At 37.9% G+C, this 20,098-nt stretch overlaps 1 protein-coding gene across 7 annotated transcripts in view; it reads left to right on the top strand.

The window, feature by feature from the left end:
• The first annotated feature begins 2,919 nt into the window (after positions 1-2,919).
• tapas (tudor domain-containing protein 7 tapas) overlaps positions 2,920-20,098 on the top strand; it is a 52,409-nt gene continuing 35,230 nt past the window's right edge. For 2 of the 7 annotated variants that reach the window (XM_019062220.2, XM_019062215.2), the window contains exons 1-10: positions 2,920-3,054; positions 5,571-5,705; positions 7,133-7,338; positions 8,244-8,561; positions 9,310-9,549; positions 11,586-11,813; positions 14,202-14,348; positions 14,843-14,923; positions 15,155-15,226; positions 16,160-16,645. In XM_019062220.2, coding sequence (XP_018917765.2) covers positions 5,615-5,705; positions 7,133-7,338; positions 8,244-8,561; positions 9,310-9,549; positions 11,586-11,813; positions 14,202-14,348; positions 14,843-14,923; positions 15,155-15,226; positions 16,160-16,645 — 1,869 coding nt within the window. In that variant the 5' untranslated portion in view covers positions 2,920-3,054; positions 5,571-5,614. The other 5 variants (XM_019062219.2, XM_019062218.2, XM_019062216.2 and 2 more) reach the window with 5 other exon arrangements.

Here is a 20,098-nt window from a genome sequence, read left to right as displayed (position 1 = left end):
CGTTACAGTTCTAGATCTACGTTACTCCCAAATGAAATCAGTCGGTCGACGACGGACCGAAACTAACCTAAAGTTAATAAAATATGAGTGTGTACCTGAATTTGGGCAAAAATCAACCTAAAATACTTTGTTTCCGCAATTTTATTTATTAGTTCCCGCCCTACATTTGAATTCAAACTTGTCCCGATTTCGCCGCCAATCCTCTAGCCAATAGTAGAGGTGATTGAAAAGAAGCTCTAGAAGCTTCATTTTTTGCTTTTAGTGCTCCGTCTTTATGTCTTTGGGTGAGGCATATCGACGGTGAAACTCCCAAACCTAGTTTCTCGGCTTGCTTGAAACATTGCGGAATTCTTGTCATACTTTCCGTTTTAAATGGGAAACGCCTATCCTCGCTCCTGTTCGATCGATTTTTGTGAAACTTCAAGCTTTGTACCCGGGGGTATATGGAGGAGGAGGGGGGGGGGGTGTCTCGTGCCCGGACCCTCTTACGTATAGTCACCAAAGCAGTGTATGGCGGGTTACAGGAAACTATAATCGCAGGAGCAACTAGGGTCCCTGACCCTAGCATTCTTATCAACAACAAACATCTAGGGATGTTCGATTAGTCAAATAATCGATTAATCGTAATCGGTAGTAACCTAGTTTTAATAATCGATTACTACGATTAATCGGAATCAAATAATCGATTAATCGATTAATAATCGACTATTAATCGATAAGATCGAAAGCTTTGATAATGCTTTTTGAATCTCTTATTTTTTACCATCTAAGTAAGCTGTTTAGTAGTTTTCTTACTTTGTTTATTTTCTGTTATAATACCTAAAATTTTGGGCAGTTTTGCCTGTATTTGTATCTTAAATCTTACGAAGAAAATTTTAAATAAAGAACTGGTAAAATTTTGAAGCTGCACCATACAAAGAGATGAGGTTGTTGTTTTCAAAATCGGGTTCCTCATACTTACAGTCTATACGGAAATAATTGTTTGTCTACTTAGTTGAAGAATTCATTCAAGAAAAAAAATGTTTTTCGACTGAGTCCAAAATGAGGACTTAAAATTGACGCGCTGGGTGCAAGGGCATTTTGCATAGGCTCACGTGCACATGCACGATAGAATGTAATAACATAACAACACAAGAATAATTTTCATTCAAAAGGCGCGTTGAAAACTTTCATTTGCTAATGAATAAGATATCGCTGAATTACAGAGTTGATTAAACATTAAAATCAGACTGATGGAATTTCGAGGAATACTTGGTTTGGAAAATTTGATGTGATCGTAGCACAAGAAGAAATGAAATAATTGAGAAAGAAAGTAAGAAAGAACAAGACCGCAGCTGCAGCTACATCTACAGCCGGGGGGCCAATCAGATTTTAGTGCCAGCCGACGTCATACTTAAAAGTCCAATCACATTTGGTTTGGGTGGTTTTATCTGACGTGACCCATGGCTGGAGGTGGATCAACCTTTTGTTTGAATTAATCGATTATCGTTTGAAGTAATCGATTGTATACGATTGTCGATTATTTTTTATTAATCGTTTGAAGTAATCGATTAGACGATTAATCGGGGAAGACGTAATCGAGTACTAATCGTAATCGAAAGGTAACCGATTAATCGATTAATCGGTTAGTAATCGATAATCGGAACATCCCTACAAACATCTACCCCGCTTGCACTAAGAACGGTAATTTGTCAGATCTACTTCCCCTTTAAATCCTGTTTTTAAAGGAAAGGAGCCAAGTACTTTTTGTTGTTTTTTGTGTGTATGAGTGTGAGGGGCGTGTGTGTGTGGTTGGGGGGGGGGGGGTGTGGCTAGTTAAACGAGAACATTTTCATGTGGACTTCAACTGATCATTGGTATTTTCGGTGGAGTTGACTTCTGCCTACCTCGCCCCGATCAAATAAGGAAAATTTGAGAATAAATTCGTAGCAGTGTTCCCAGGTGCTCCTATCTTAAAATGTCCGTACGCTCTCCGGATGAACTCGGGGAGGCTCGTGTATATCCGTGCCGCTCCGTGCTCCGTCCGTGTTCCGTGAATTCCGTTTCCGTTTCCGGTTCCGGCTCCGGCTGTTTTGTTGTTTTGTTGATGATGTTGATGTTCTCTTGATCTCTTGTGACATTCAAGTACCTATGTCCTCTAGAAAGCATTGACAGGAAAAAATAATCGGAACAATTATAGGTGCCTACATCAAAAAGCAATAATTCAAAAGAAAGGAGCTGACTTTTCATGAAATTCATAATTCCTAACCCATTGAACTGATTGAATAACACATAAATTAATGCAGAAAGGTCCTGTATGATACCTGGGTTTTATTCGTGGCTTCCTTATATCAATAACATTGGCGAAATTGAGAAAAAAAAGTAAGAAAAAATGTCTGAGTGATCAAACACAAAAGCACAACAATACAGAAAACAAGGACGGACCTTAAATGAAAAGGCTGAATTTTGATAAGAATACAATATAATTAATGCGAAAAGTATCTAATTTGTTCCCGAACGATACCCGGCTTTCATACTAAACATAATTGTATCAATAACTTACGCAAAAGTAATAAATATTGCAAAGAAAAGCGGATTAACAGATGCACGGACTGGGCCGGGCGGGCGCACGGACATAAATGAAATGACTGAATTTTGATAAGAATACAATATAATTAATGCGAAAAGTATCTAATTTGTTCCCAAACGATACCCGGCTTTCATACTAAACATCATTGTATCAATAACTTACGCAAAAGTAATAAATATTGCAAAGAAAAGCGGATAAACAGACGCACGGACAGGGCCGGGCGAGCGTACGGACAAAATAAGATAGGGAAAAATTTTCCCATAAGGTTTTTGTCCGTACGCTGTCCGCGCGGGTATAGGGAATGTCCGCGCGGCGCGGAAATATCCGCACGCCTGGGAACACTGATTCGTAGCAACCGGCAACATTGACTTGCAATCGCGCGCAGCCAGCGCTCTTGTGGTCGTGTTGGAAATAAATGAAACAACGGGACAGAAATTGCTGAATTTTGACATGTCAACACAACTTTCTTCTACTTTTATTTCAAGGTTCGTAAGTAGAGTAATCCAGCTCACAGTCGACTGCTCAGTATTTTTTTGTTTAACTTTCGGTTAGTTCTAATCACTTGTGCATGTCTTTGTGACAAAAGCAGAGCGAAATATCCGCAGGTTGCTTTGCTGTAGCCGAGAGAAACGTGGTTAACCCTTATCTTGAGTCACGGAATATCGGTCGTTTACCTGTCACATTTTTCGTAGTTCTCAGCTCGTCATTCATCCGTAGTTAGTGGTAATTGCTTCAGAGTCTATTTCCTGTGTGATAATACAGGAAATATTCTGAGACAATTCTTCAGTGAGTACATTTTGGGCTATATTTAGGTTATGGTATTCTGTTGCTTAATGTTTCATTCTCTACCATGTATACTGGGCATGGGACTTACCCTCTCGATCAGTAACCCACGGACCAATTGTCTCAACTATTGAGGTTTTTCATGTGCAGTGCTGCAGCTCAGTTAGTGAACAATCTACCTTGTTGGGATAGGTGCTGCCATGATCTGTTAACTGAGGAGTTTCCAAACCTATCGCCTTGCTGTGCCCATTTCAATTTTCCTTGCGGGTATGTCGACAGCACGGTGAAAAGCATTCCAATGTCTATTTTGAAACCGTTCTGATGCTGTCGACCTGTGAATCATGTCTCAGAAAAAAGTAATCAGCTGATTTATAGAGTGATCAGCTTCACCGTAGCCATTCAAGATCACATCGGGATAAAATCATAGCTTGATACTGCAATTGCAATTTAAAAACTCCTCTACATGGATATGCACCCACACCAGGTGGCAATAGAGCATGCACATTACAGAATGTAGCCTGCTCAATTGGTTTGTTTGATTGTGAGATTCGGAGAGACAGCTGTTAGAATGTTGCTGCTACAAGGCCTTGTCCACACGAGCACGGTTTGTGGAACTTTGGGCGAACTAGTTCCTGGAACTTAGAGCTCGTGCATCGTATGTTGAGACAGACGTCAAAGTATTTTTTATAGCACCACTCATCAGTGGTGCCATCTGACTGCATGTATTAACCTCATTAGTGGTGCTAATTCAGCGCCAATCAGAGATTTACGTTTGTCTCAACATACGATGTGCAAGCTCTATCATAACTCAGCTTTAACTTGCTCCTTGAACCCCCCAGTTTGTGGAATTTATTCGCCCAAACTGCGCTTGTGTGGTTAAGGCTTATGGAAGATTAGCTTGGACATGAGGCTTAATATGAATTTTCGCTGAACCTTCCATTGGGTTTTAATTGATGATTGAATAAAGGAAATCTTTTACCTGGAAGTAGGTAAATCCCTATGTTAGTTTGCAGGTATCTCATGTTCATTCCCATTAATGTTCGCCGATGTCATTTAGTATGCATCGGAGTTGTGAGGACAGTATGTATTTCATGTCTTGCTGACGGTTTTTGTCCTAATGTCACTTCCAACTTTTCCTTTAAGTGTATGGGATGAAAGTGTCTTTGAATCTCGGTCTTGCAAGTTATAGGGAATCAAGGACTCTGCTTTCTTGCATCTGATTAAAAAAAAAAAGTCCTGTTTTTTTTATCTCTAATATTTTGCAGCAGCCTTTCCCGGAGATAAAGTTGCTTTTCATTTTATGGGATAAGAAGGTTGTTATTTTTTTTCTCTTTTCTCTGTTGGTTTTCCTTGCTCTGCTCCTGATAAGTACTTGACTTTTTCTATTCCATACAGTGGTAATAAAGGTGTGATCAGGTTGCCCATTATGAATGTAAGCATACGTGTCAAGAGTGGATCTGTTACATGTTTGCATGTATCCATCGTTGAATATTCACATATATTCTATTGTGACTTGCGAAAGTGGTAGAGCCAGTTTCAAATTACTTTTTGTCTTTTGCTGTATGGGCAGGATAGGAAATTCCCTTTCTCACGCATACAGCGAAAAAGGAAAAGTAATCAGAAATGGGCTCTAATTGTTCGTGTTATTATGCAAGACACAGGCTATCCATTTTGAAATTATCATGCAGTGACTATCCTAGGGAATCAACAAGATAGTGGCAATATCATGGTTCAGCTTAATTTCAAGGACCTCTTCTTTTAATAGTATGCATTGTTCTTGCATCAAGTAGTGTGTCACATTTCTAAGAATAGCTTATCCCCCAGCATGCAAATGATCACCTTCCTGTGAAGTCTGTACCCACTTACATTGTAAGAAGAAAGTCGTTGTTTTTCATTGTAAGTTGAGCTTCTGAGTCAGTTAACATGACACTAATTCCCCTCCCAAGTACGTCCTATATTTAAGGTTAAGAGAATTTCTGATAGTGCTCAGTTGGCGTTAGAAAGATGTAAATTTAGATAGAACTTAGAATGTGACCAAGCTCTGTCTACAATCAACTCTTTCTGCCCAGTTTGAATTAAATGGTTGGAAGTCACATGTATGAGTTGTATTTCATTCTCATGAATTGATTTAATTTTATTTATTTATTATTACAAAAACCATATAAAAATACAAGAAGTTAACTAGCATTTTAATTGTAACTTTTATTTTCTCCCCTAGGTTTTAAAGTATTATAGCAAGAATGGTTTAAAAATAATATCAGAATGCCAGCCCCGACAGAGGAGAATGTTGTTTCAGAGCTGAGGGCAGCACTCCTCTCATCCAAAACTCCGCTACGCATACAAGATGTCAATAGTAAGTGTTATCTCCAACTTCTTTGTCTTAATACGGAATTTTTTGAAGATCAAAACCTTGTCAATATCGCTCCCTTCTGCGACACCAGTTCAGCACTAAAAATGATGTAGGTTACAGTTGAAAAGTGGTACAACATAACCAAGAGACTGCAAAATTTTACGAAGCTAGCATTTCTTTTTATTCCCTTGCAAATGCCCATCAGCAAGTTAATAGTTACATATCGACAGTGAAACTACCAGACCACGTATCGCAATTGCGGTGTTTAAAAATCTCTGCTCCCATTTTAGGTATTTTTTTTAAGAGAAAGAATCAATATCATCTCATGAAATTTTCATAGAGTTTTCTTCGCACGAAGAAGAAAAATCATGGAAATGTTCAAGGATTGGTGTTGAATAGTTTTCCACAAAAAAAAGAAAGAAAGTATGACAGGAAGTCAGCAACGCCCCAAACCTAGATATGGTGTCTACTGGTTTCACCGTCGGTATACAGTGTCAATCAAGAATAAAGCAGCTTTTTTTTCTATTGGTTTCTAAAAAAAGACACCCCCTGTGAATTTTATTTTTTCTGAAGATTTTCCTGAGTAGAAGGCAAGAATTAGGCACTGAAACGATGCAGCTTTATACAAAGCATTTTACTTACTGATTATGATTTTTAAAGGAAAAAAAGGTGTGCAGCACTGGGATTCAACTATAACAATTTAAATAAAATGTTATGTGCGGATGCTTAGGTGTGAAGACTAAAACGTATAATGTAAGGAGAATGTTCCAAAAAGCTTCAAACTGCTCATGGTCTTATGTGTGCAAATGAAATACATATTATTTTAGTTTTCTTTAAATGTGTTTTATGATAACAAGCACCTGATTGCTCACTGATTTTTTGTCACACTCCATTTTTTATCACCGATATTTTGTACATGAAGTGAGTTTATTCTTGAATGTATATGGAACATAGCTAATCCTGAACCATCAAGTTTGACCTTGACCATTATTCAACCCATTATGATGGATTTTTCAATCATAGAAATGTAAATTACTCATAGAAATTCACGATTGCCTTCAAAAATTCTCATATGATCTCCCTTGAAAGTGTCTTGTCATTATCAAGATAAACTTTGTTCCATCAGGACGCCCTCACTTTTTGAAAGCATATCAACACAATGGGTTCTTGAATTATTTACTTTCTCTTTCATCTTTAAAAAAAAAAAAAAAAAAGTTTGATGTCCCAAATAATGAATATCATTACAAATAAATGAAAAATGTGGGGAACATCTCGTTGACTTGAAGCCATTTGAAGTGTTGTGAGATGGAGTATTTTACTTCTCTCCTGATGCCCAGATTTTGAAGTGTGGCATTTGTTCAAGTGGTTTCTTCCAAAGTTGTTAGCTTCGTTAAATGAAGAGTACTGAGTAACATTGAACAACTTCTTAGCTGATTATAGGGTTCTCAATGGATATAACATCCCATTCAAAGATTTTGGACACAAGAGCTTGGAAGAGTTTCTTACCAAGCTCAAAGAGAGAGGGGATATAACCATGAGATATGAAGGGGGCAATCTCATGGTTCATGCTCTTGCCAAAGGCACCTCGGCCCATGTTACCAGTATGATCAGCAAGCAAAAACCAGCAAAGAAAAAAGTAAGTAATTTTTTCTTGCATTTTACATACTTTCTTAGCGAATCCAATAAAGGCCTGAGATTCATTATTAGAACTGGGAAAGAAATGATTGGACTTAAGTCACAACAACCTGTATGCACCAATCATCAGTGAGCCCATTGGTTAGCACATAAATGTCTGTTGAATGGTGCCATTTTCTGATGTGACATTTTTCCAATCCTTTGGTTCCCCAGCTTCTACAACTAAAATTTTTATTGTGTAGACCTACAGTGGTCTAGAAAGTTTTTTGGAGTCACATTTATCTCTTTATTGGCCTTAGCGTCTTTTGTCCTCTTGAGACATTATTTCCAGCATCTAAAACAAAGGGCTTCAAATCTCCCTTGACTTATATTGACATGAATCAAGAGCTTTCTTCACATTATTAATTGTTCCGCTTTTGACAACTTCATACACACTAATCAACATGATTGTCAGTTCCCTTCAAAAATGTATGCGGCCAAGAGTTTCTTTCCTGTTGATTGATGTGGTTGAGAGTCTCTTCAAATTTTTTCTTGAAAGTAGATGTTTAAGTGAAAGATTCATACACAAGAAAAAACCTATAGAATCTTAAATAATTTAGCCCTTGTAATACATACCTGAGTATGAACAGTACCTATCCAAAAAGATGTAAATTTGATGATCGGTGCGGTTTCCAATTTAAAGAGCTATTTGTTGTACTGTCTCAATTTTCCAATTCGTTTTGAATGGGGTATTGTAATAGTTTGGCTTCTGATCCACTTTCTTATCCATTTCTTTAAAATGTTGCCCACCTATACCTCAAATAGTGCTGGTGATGAGTAACAGCTCTGATCTTGTCCGTTTATGACAAAGAAACCTCTGGATAGTTCCATATGTAATCTTGTTCTGCTTCTTTTTGAATTTTTTAGAGTGGTGGTGGGTTCAGAGGGAGAGGAGGAAGAGGTGGTCGTGGTGGGAGAGGAGGTAGTTTTTCTGGCCGACCACCACCTTACAGGCCACCTCCAAGCACATATCGACCACCTCCAAGCACGTATCGACCACCTCCAAGCACATATCGACCACCGCCTAGGCCAGAATCCTCACTTCCTGCCTACAGGCAAACACCAAAGCCAGCATCTTCATTTCCAGCTAATCAACCTCAAAGGCCGTCATCTCAATCAACATCCAATTATTCCTCTGCACCCAAAAGCGCCCCAGAAAAAGCTCCGTCTGTTCAATCTCGACTGGTATGTCTTTTTTCATATATTGTATCCCTTTTATTTGAGCTTAAATTTCTTTTTCTTCATTCATACTGACTAAATCCCCATTTCTGAGTCATTTTACGAAGCATAATGGGTAAGCACATAAAAAGCTGAAAGCTTAAATTATTTCGCGACCCTAACCTGATAGATTGCAGCACTACATCAGTTGTGCCAATGTTCATGAGTTTTTCTTACTTTTAATAGAAAATGTGTTTCTTTTATCTGAGCTCTTTTTACAGGATGACTTTTTTGTTTTTATCAGCTTGAAGAAAAGATGTGTGCTATTTTATTCTTCAATTGGAAGTCAAGCATTTTGTTTCGCTGTAGACGCAATTTTGCCGTTTCAATTTTTTTGCCTACATTGCTTAGTGTGTGCTGTTTCTACTCTAGAGTGCTTTTGTTTAAAATTTCACTTTGCCTTTTACTTTTCAGCCCCCGCCAGGGACTGCTCCATGGTATAAAACTTCAACCAAAATATTTAAATAATTTTTAATGTTTTAAAAGTTTTTTAAATGTTCAAAAGTAAAACAATCCTTGAACACCTTTGACCATCTCTAGAACAAAACAGTTTTGTCAACTGCATGAGTGTTCAGGAAAAAGCACCAGCCCAAATCAATTGCAGTGGAACAGTCCCAAATTTGCTCCTTTTTAAACTGTTTTTCCGCACCCAGCTTGTTGTGTGCTGTGTATTTGCTTGCAAATGCTCTAAGTTTATAATTTCACTTTGCTTTAGTTAACAGCTCGAGCTAAGAATGACCATAGTTTTGGACGCTTTGTAGATAATATTCTCTGCAGACATCTTGGATCTGTTACGGATAAAAATCGTAACTCCAACAAAAATGATTTGTTCCAGAATCGCATCGGCACAGAAAATAGAGACTCTAACATCGACGATTTCTGTGAAATCGTCGATGTTATTAATAAAAACGATATTGAGATCATCAGAGTGATTAAGCGGGCCTCAAGGCCAAATGTAAGTTTTACCAAGGAGGAGTTTACGCATGCTATTGGAGCTTGGGAAAAAGAACTTCTGCCTGCTTTATTTTTCTCACTATTCTGCACAGGGTGTCTCAAGGTCTGTAGAACCGGGCACTGTCAAAGAATTTTATCAAATTAGGGGAATCATGAAAACTTGAAAAATCGTGAAATATGAATGAACAGTAGCACCGTTCATTTAGTAGAACAAAGCAGTGGCGAGGCGTGGATGATCGATTATCAATATTCCTTCATTTGAAGCTGTGGTAATGAATCAATTACTAAGGTGTTCGTTGCGAACACCCTGTCTATCGATTCATTTCCATAGACTTAAATGGCAGATCAATCAATATGTCGCAATGCACGCCACGCCACTGGAATGAAGCCTCAGTTTGGCTCAGGGTTCAATGCTCTGAGTTACACTCTGAATCCGGAAGAGAAGGACAAGTTTCAATAACAAAATCATTCAATTGATTGAAAGATCAAAACCCTGAGGAAAAATGGTTCAAATGTCTCTGGCATTTGCTGTAAAATTGATGCTGAAAATTTTTATTTTCAGTTCTGAGGATGCAAATTATTGATTTGAAAAGTCAAGTAATTTTGATCATTTTCGGCCGGAAAAACGTGGAAAAGTCAGGGAATTCATTTATCCTTAGTCAACAGACACCCTGTGTGTATAGTGGTGGTGTTAAGGCAATATTTTTCACAGTCACTAATGATAATGCCTTTGTGTCAAACTTCATTTGTGTTCACTAACTATGTTTGTCTTATTGATTATCGGAATGAAGCAGGATCCATTATTTACCCTCAGGAAGTTCTAGGTGGAAGCAAATGTGATCCTTTTTTAAATCCATTTTCAATAGAAGCCAGTGTTGCAGGTCAATTTTTTCAATTTTGTCTAAAGGCTAAGTTAAAGTGGATTTATGTGATAAGTATGTCGTAAAAACTATGGTAGTAAGACTAGGTAAAAGTATGGCGCAAAAACTTTTTTACTGCCCGCCCAGTAGACTGTTCGTGGTCAAGTTAATTATTTTTCCCCTCGCTTTAAGGTGCTCAAAGCAGTGTTCCGCCTGCCCCAGGCGCCATGCGCCAAATCACCTAAAAATTCGGAGAGCTGAGCTATTGTGGCGCCTAAAAAAATTGAAGCCCACCCTCGATTTTTTGCAAACTTGCAATTTCATGCGCTATGATGCATACTTACTCACTAATGGCGCTACAGCCCGGGGTGGGCTTTGGCCTCCAAGACGACGCGTCTCCATCCTACTGTGTCCATGGTCTTTTCTTTCCATTCTATCACTTTCATAACTCTTGGTTTTTTTCCGTGATCCATTCTCTGTAGGTCGATTTGCCCGTCTGTTGTCTGAGTACTGAGGCTTCGTCTTGGTTTTCGTAGGTTGGGTGTTTTTATGTTGAAAGGTTGCTAGCCATACGCACAACCCTCCTCCTTTTCCTAAGCTTGGGACCAGCTATAGGAGAACAACTTGCCTCTAGGCGGAGTTGCTATGATATATACACAAAAAGTTAATTTGGCTCCTAAAATATGTTAGATGGCTCTTAAAAACTGACCATGCCAGTCAAGATGGTTTCTTTTGAGGGGAAGGCAAAACCCGGGTTTGAAGCAAATCTTTGTTTTTAAACTCTCAATTCACTTTGCTACATAACTTCTTTATAAACTCCTGCATGGCAGCTGTTGCCGAGAACTTGCTGGCTTTATTGGAACTGCTGGAGCTCCAATTCAAAATATGGTTGCCTTATATATCTGCCCTCCAGATTACTTGGTTTGTAAAACCTATACAAGGAGCAGCAGCTCATTTTAGTCAGCTCTGAAAACTCCGATAGCTATAGGGTCCTAGGGGCTAAGGATCCTCTTAACATCACTACTTTTAACGGAATCTTTTCGATTGCTCACCATGAACAGGTAGGACACGCCTATACCCTTAATAAATAATATTTTTTTTATCTCCTTCTAATTAGTGCTGGCTTAATTTTGTATCGTAGTGAGCGTTTTAGTTCAGTAGCTTTTTTTACTTTCAGTCCAAATTCAACAATTTTGCAAACCTGCCATCAAGTTTGCAACAACGTCTAGGTGAAAAAATTGATGATGACAACTCAGGAGCTTACAATGGTCACTCATCATACAAGGGAGATAGCGAACGAACAAGGAAAGAAAATGATGTTTGGGAACGTACGGTTGTAATATCCGATTCACCCTCTACCTCTAAATTTGAGGACAAATCTATTCCTCAAAGGGAACATCAGGCAGTGAGTATCAAGATATGGAATCTGTTGAGCATGTTTCTAAATTGTGCCAAAAACTAAAAAAACTGTTTGTGAATTGCTGAAAAATGCTCAATTCAGCTCCTAACGTTTTTAATGAAAATACTTTGAAGTACTTGATTTATTCGTTCATCTTCAAAGGGTTCTCTTTTTACACTTCGAAATACTGCATTTGGCAGAATCCATTGAATGTGTGTACTTAAGTTGTAGTAGAAATAAGAAAACCTTGCTGGAGAAAAACGTTCAAATTGCATGTAAATTAGCAAAATTTTCAGTCATCGACTCTAATTTAGCCAATTCTGATAAGAGGTGGTCCTTAAACAACGTCAGGTTTTTTTCGATTTTTCCAGCCCCCCCTTCCTCTTTCCTCAAGTCACTTAACATTGAGCACCCTCTTAGAATCTCCTTCAAATTTGAATTAAATTCCCTCCCCTCTCCTGCGTTACTGACGTTTGCAGTGTTTCTTAAAATATTCGCTCCCATTCTATAATACCAGTGCTGTTGCTTGGCATTCTCCCCAAAACCCTTCACCCAGAGACAATAAATCAGGGAAATTTTTAAGGAATAATGTTGAGTACTCTTAAATGCGAGGGAATTATCGGTTATAAACCGTGCATATGAGCCCTAAGTATCATCCCTCAAAAATAAACATCAAAAGTTATACCCACTGCATTTTAAGAGCTTGTATTCACTTCTTTTGTATACCAAGTCTAATTTTTGGCACAAATTAGAAATCAACAAAGATATTGGAATGAAAATAGTGGAATGAAATGGTTATACTTGATCAAAGGCTTGATTAGCAGAAGTCTGCTTCTATCTTTTCATAAGGGTGGTTGAAATTTTTAGTTTCGGGTGACCTCTCCTTTCTGCGAGTGCTTTCTCCTCAGGAAATGGGGAGTTGATACTTCTCCGTTAACCAATCAGGAATGGAGTATCATGAAAATGATGCCTCCCTTTTTTTCTCGGTTCAGTTAAAATGCATGCATCCCTAAAATTCAAGTGTTACGAATTAAAACTGTCTTCATTGATTAAAAACATAAAGAACTCACTCGCAATGTCCTTCTCAAATGTGAAATGAGGCAAGTCTCAGGCCCAGGTTTATTACTATGCCTTTAGAAGAGTTGCAGTAGTGATGGACTTGAGCCTAAAATGCGTCTGATTTTTAATTTGAAAAAATGATACGAGTGGGCTTTTCTCTTCTGTAAATTTCCATGCAATTCTCATCAATTCATGCTTTTATATTCATTTTCATCCTAAAATTTCCTCTTCTGTATTTCTTGCACACGTTTCACTTTGTTCCAAAGTATCTCCTCTTCAATGCTTTCACATTGTTTTGGGTAGTCTTGCTTTTTGGTGCCTATCCCTTTGTTTTTTAGGTTGTATCCATGTTCTAGTTTTTCCAGGGTCTTCAAAAATACTCATGATGCTATGACATCACTGTTATTAGATTTGTCTCCCGAGGGGATTTCTCCTTTTTTCAGCAAAGTATCTAAATTAAATTTTTTTTCATAAATAAATTTTTCAAAACTTGGGATTCTTCTTACTAGATGTTACTAAACGCGACTTATTCATTTGCAGAGAGTTTGATGCTCAAAGTTCAAAGCATTAGAAAAATACAATATTACGAGAGGTGTTCAATACATTTTTGCACTCACCTTGCCATTTCCTCAAAATTCATCTCATCACTAAAACCAAAAATATTTTGGGAGGTTAGGACATATATGAAAAAATGTGTGCAAATATAACGCAGATTTATGGATTTCTGCCTGAACACAAGGTACTTAGGTCTCCCACCTAAAATGATAATTATCTATTGCCAGCCAAATCATAGGTTTTCTTGTTGAGAAACTGACATAAAATCTGGAACTTAAAGGAAATAATTTTTTTGTAATTGAATACTTTCCTGCCAGGTGTCTTTGCAGTTCTAAGCACATTTGACAGAGGTAAATGATCGCTACAATGCCACTTAGAGTTCTATTTTTTTCCACAACTAAGTGCTGGCATGTCACAATAGTGACAACAAGGCTATTGTATTGATGCTCATGTTTAAAAGAGAGTTTTTATTTCATCCATGGTATTTACAAAAAATTTTTCCATCATGTGAATACCCTTTATATTGAATTAGGTTCGATTGAAAATCGAAATAAAACGTGGAATATATTATTTTGTCTTTTCCAAAATTTCATTCCTGTAGGACCTCTAAGAGCAACTTTACCAGAAAGACCAATCCATACAGGCCAGTAATTCCTGTGGATGAGTTTGGAGACCCTGCTGCGCATCGGCGGCCGGCAATTTTAGTGCAGTGCATTTCTAATGGGAGAAGCTAATACTATGTTGTACCTGTCGTCTTCATCTTCTTATTTTGCCTTTCAGTTGAATGCTCAAACAAACAGGCTCCAAGCGGAAACACTAGCTCCTCGCTTCCAGAAGCAATTGGAGCACAGAAATGGAATTGCGTCCTCTCAATCAAACGGAGAAAGTTCATCAGCAGTATCTCAATCTAATGCAGTGAACAATTCGGTATGTATTTTTATCCCTGTATTGTAAATAATTTGGATAGAAATCAAGTGAATTTTTAAGAAAATTTCGGCCATTGAGCAATATCCATAGAACAACCATCTGCTTCCCCTGTATCTGAAGTTACAAACAGAATTTTTCCTACTAACTCCTGTGTAAACAACATTTTAACATTGGAGTAACATTGGCTCCTTTTGACTTGTGCCTTAGCAACTATGGCCATTCCCATATTTGCAGTAAAGTTGCAAATTTTGTGGGCAAAAATGGCTGAATTTTACAGTAAATTAGGTTAAATTAAGAATTGGCTCCTTAAAATGGAATGGAATGGCTTTAGGGGCCTGGATAGCCTGGCAGGGAAAAGCAAGTTCTTATTTTAGCTTATTAAAGTTAAAGCCACTTTTGTGGAGAGGTAAGCCCTCTTTTCGGCAGCTAGGTAATTCATTTTATATTTTTGGTATTTTGATCAGTTGTTAAGTAAATTTTTTTTTCCTTTTTAGTCAGCAGAAGACTTAAGTCAAGGTGGAGGAAAAATGCTTAGAGGACCAGCTGGCGTTCTTGCCAAAGCAAAAGCAAATCAGGTAAAAAATTATTCTAACTTCTTATAATACCTCATAGTTAAACTTTTTATGCTCTAAGATAAAACACTGTATCTTTACCCCCCCCCCCCCCCTCCCTTTCATACTTAGGTCTGCAGAATTATAAAAATGCAAGATTATTTTTTAAAGAACAGCAATTATTTATTATTTTTTTTATCAACCTGCCACATGTAGAGAAACTACTGTTTACCTTTCAACTTTTATTTTCATTAGGCCAAGAAAAATCAGGAGCAAGGAGCTGGAAATGCACTATCCTCTAGCAGGCCACAAAATAATCATGTCCCGGTAAGAAATTTCACTCTACTGTTTGAAACTCATACTCTTTGCACTCCTTCCACTTTCAGACACAATTTTTCCATTTACTCTAAAAGTATACATTGATATTACTCATTAAACTGTCACAAATCATCATTCTCTCTAGAAAACCTTGAGAACTCGAGGATTTTGTGACTGTTTATTGGACTGTATAATTGATGATGTAAACCAAGTCATTCTCATGTTTTGGAAATCTACTATTTATCAGCGATGCTGCTTACTTTTTGCTAATTTTATTAGGTACTATCATAGTGTCTTTTAATACACAGTTTAAATTGAAAGCATTAAAACTATGCATCCACCATAATTATGAACAAAGATCATAGCAAGAGGGGAATAAAATTAAAATAATTTTGATGATTAGAATTATATTATCCTTTAATTTGTTAATTCCTTTAATGTAAATAGTCTGGAAATCTCTTTTATGTTTTTCCTCAGAGTGTTGATGTTGTAAGAATTATTATTGTTAAAGGTCCATATTTATTATCCTTAGAGGTCCAAATTTGGTTGATTTCAGTTGTAAATAACCTTTAAATATAACTCAATTTGCATAAATAGTATTTATTCTTATTTTAAGCCGTTCAAATTTTTGACTCTAATTAAAATGTTTGAAATGTTTTGGCTTCAATTGCCCTGCAGAATAGTGTGAAGCCAGCACTATTCTACCGTCTTTATACTGTTCGCAAGTTGAACTTCATTTACGTAAGTCAAGCCAGATCCACCCATAAATTCCTAACATTGCCGACCATTAATTAGCACTTAAATAACAAACACAAACATGCATGCGGGCAGCAGTCCATTCATGAAAGTTTGTTGTCAACAACATTCAGGCCGTATAAATTCTCTCTTGTAGATCCGTTGTTGTATAAATTATAATGTTATCATCAACTTTATATTTTTCAGCCTCTTGGCAATCCTCCTTCGCTCAACTCAGCACCATTGCAAGGTTTGGATATGTGGTCAGCACAGGGAATGTTCCCCCAAATGCTTCAATCATCTCTGATGATTCCCACCAATATGATGAATCAGCCGCATATACCTGTGCCAGCCATTCATACAGTGAATCCAGGTCAACCCAATTACATCAATTTCCCCCAACCGCCTCCCAATCCTACTATACAGTACCCCCTGAGTAACCAACTCAATCAGACACTGTCAATGAATGGCATCAACCCTACCAATGGCATCAATAATGGGCATAACTTGATGAATGGAGCTGGTTTGGCTAATGATACGAGTGCCGCACAGAATTTATCAAAATCTATTTCAGGCAGACAGAGGAGTGCAACCCCTGCTCAAGACCGGCTGAAGAATATCCAGCCTTTGAATCCAGACCCAAAACCCCCTGTACCGTCATCCTCTGTCCCATCATCTTCTCTACCTAAAATCGTAAGTGTTTTACTCTCATTTTTTTTATTTTTATTTTTTTCCTTTTTATTTTTCTCTTTATTATTCTAATTGTGAACTAGTCAGCCTCGAGTCAATTGATTAATCGGCTAAAATTCTATGAACACAATGGGTCCGTTGCATGGAAGAGATTCAACCAAATAAATATACCCTTTATGTGTAAAATGGCTCGAAAATAACGTTGGGCACGACAAAAAAGTCTGAAATCCATTCTTCAGCTCGCAATTTGCATTGTTCGTAAAACGCTTTTCCAAGTTTGCACAGGCAGAGGAGGAAGGACTGCTATCCTTAGTAAACAAACAATGCCACTAGCTTCTTCTCTTGTATGATTTCAATCGTTTTCAAGCGCTTTTTTCCTTTTTCGTTCCTTATTTTGCAAAAACAGAAGCTTTAGATCAATGGAAGTCTTACGCAAGGAGAGTTTATATCAGTTTGTGTGAAGGTTTGTTCATTTAAGTTAGGGCTCTCTCGGAGCGAACGTGACTGCTGGCCACCGAGAAAAACTGCCAGCATACGTGATAAATTTGAAGAAGTGTGTTACAAACTAGGCAGTAGGATTGTATTAACTGAGACGCGAACTGTTTTCTATCTCTATCTTCTAAATTGTTTAACTTAATGAGGAATTATTTTTCTCTGATCAACTGAGCATATATTTTTCTTAATCCCATCTTTGACAACATTTTTTGCTTATTCTCTTTTTGCAATATGGATGAAAATACTCAATACATGCATGAGTAAGAGGAAAGAGTCCTCTTCAGTATTCAACAGGATGGTTTAAAACTTACTCAATTTTGGAAGTCCGAAAGGTTTAAAAACTGCTGATTTTAGCCGTGAAGTGTCTCTAGGGAGTAAGTAATTTTCAACAAAATTTCAGAGTGCCTAGCACCCCCTTCACGCAGGAACGGAGCGCTGTTTAGGAGGGAGGTGCGAATAGGGGGGAGGGGATCCCATCAAGTACATGAGAGAGGGGAGTGGCTCTTTTGGATTTGGACAAGAAACCTCACAACAACAGGCTAAAGAAAAGATCATCTTCCAATGCGCCGGGGAGATAGGAGATCGATCAGCCGGGCATTCATTGGGGTTGTTTCCCCTTCCGTCCGCCTTTACCTCCCCATTCTGTAATTAATTACAATTAATTAGGGAATAATTTGTGTGTTCAGTATCATTGATTTTCCTGGCGTTTTTGACCACTTTTTGCCGATTACTCACACGTTTAGAGGCCACCGATGCGTTAGGCATGCAGCCTTTCAGGCATACATTTTTTCATCACGATGTCGCGAGCTTTCACGCGGTGCTTTCGGTTTTCTAAAATTTTGAACGAAAGTAAATTTACAGTCATTCTTAATGTAAATATCTCTCCTACCGCCTATCCATGAAAGTGAAAAGCTTTGAAACAACGTAAAATGAAAAGAACGCGAACAATCAACCGGCTCTCCGCGTGTAATTTTCACCAAAATTTCGTCACCTTCCGACCGAAGTATCACAAGCACCATGTGACGATTAAAAATTTCCGCCGCCATTTTATTTTTTTACTGAGAAATTGTTGGTTGAATCTGTTTGAAAATTTTACTAGATTTTATCGGCAGCACAAAGAAAATTCGGTGTAATTTTCGGACAGCTTCGTTGAACAATTTCTCTGTATAAAAATAAAATGGCGGCGGAAATTTTTAAACGTCGCATGGAGCTTGTGACACTTTGCCTGGAAGGTGATGATTTCAGGGTTGAAAAGAGTAACCCGAGTGCAGAAACTGCTCGATCACGTGCACGGGCGAGCGCGTGAAAATATGGAAAATCCCCAAAAGTGTGGAGGAAGGGAACAGTTTGAAGGGCCAAAAGTCGAAAATCAAAGGGAAACAGGAGAAAAATTTCATCTTTTTTAGATTGGCGGGAAATTTTGCGGAAAACCGACGAGAAAAATGTGGAAAGCTGGGCGCGTGTAAATGTAGAAGCTTGGAAGATTCTGCACCCCTGGAGTAAAATACACAATTACACATTTCGGCGGGGGAAAAACGCTTGACTCTCACGGGTTTTAGCACCGACGAAAATTTTCTCAAGCGTAACTCTCATAAAATCGATAAACGTCGTATCTTCTATATCGACGGTGAAACTACCAGACCACTCGTCTCGGTTTACGACGTTGTAGACTTCCAACCATACTTTATTTTTTAAATGGAAAACCACTCAACGTCAATTAATGAAAACTTCCGTGATTTTTCTTCTCTGTGCAAACAAAAACTTAGTGAAAATTTCAAGAAATAATAGTGATTTGTTTTCCCTTAAAAAAAAAAAAAAAAAAAAAAAAAAAAAAAAAAAAATTGGAAGGGGAGATTTTGAACACCGCAAACGAGATAAGTGCGTGGTCCGGTAGTTTCACCGTTGATGTGTAAAAAAGAAGCGATTTCTTGTACCGGTGAGTTTTGGATATCTACCAGGCCGATTCTCACGAAATCATTTTTCGAGTGAAGCGATGCGTCTAAAGATTTGCCGAATATCTTATGCAGCAGTGATTGCGATAAATAGCGATTTTATGGTGGCAATGTATCGAGATATTGTCGCATTAAAAATTGCTATATATGCCGATTAAATCGCTATACTCGAGATTAAATCGCCGTTTATCGCAATTTTTGTTAAGAAAATATCGCGATTTTTATTTCGAAAATATCGCGATTTTTATTTCGAAAATATCGCGATTTTTCTTTCGAAAATATCTCGATAAATTGCTGGGCGATAAAATCGCGATTTTACCCCGATAAGATCGGGGATAATCGCTCAGATGTTGATGATCCTAGCGATTTTATCGGATATAAAATTGCAATTTATCCCGATTTTTCCGTTGAAAAACGCTACTTGAGATTCGAGCCTTTGAAATTCCTCGATACGTTCTTAAAAAAACTCGAAAGATTTAGTTTACGTACAGGCGCTGCAGTCCGGTTTTCTTATTCCTGTTTTGCACGGTGAATCCCTCCCAGTTCTCGGTTCCAGTGGCGTAGCGTGTTTTGCGATATATCGATTGATCTGTCATTTGGACCTATGGAAAAGGATCGATTAACATGGTGTTCGCAGCGAACACCTTTATAATCGATTCTTTAGCACGGATTCAAATGGGGAAATATCGATAATCGATCATTCACGCCGCGCCACTGCTCGGTTCCGCTCCCGTCGACGTCGTAGAAATCCCTCGGGTCGCCTCCCGATACTTTTGAGGCCTCTTGAAATCCACTTACAGCTGGATCGCGTCATACTGAAAGGAACCAAGCCACATCAGCTATTGCCAAATTTAATTGGGCATAATTGTGTACATGAAAAATGTTGTGCGGATTTCAGTGAATTATCTGGATAGTGAGAAGCAAATTCCTCAAAAGTTTCAAAGGAATCCGCACAAACGTTCTCTCGTAAAAAATTAAATTGCCCGGTTAAATTTGGCAATAGCTGATG

The sequence above is a fragment of the Bemisia tabaci genome, chromosome 4 (genome assembly GCF_918797505.1).
Source record: "Bemisia tabaci chromosome 4, PGI_BMITA_v3".
Lineage (NCBI taxonomy): Eukaryota > Metazoa > Arthropoda > Insecta > Hemiptera > Aleyrodidae > Bemisia > Bemisia tabaci.
This window is presented reverse-complemented; position numbering and strand designations above follow the sequence as displayed.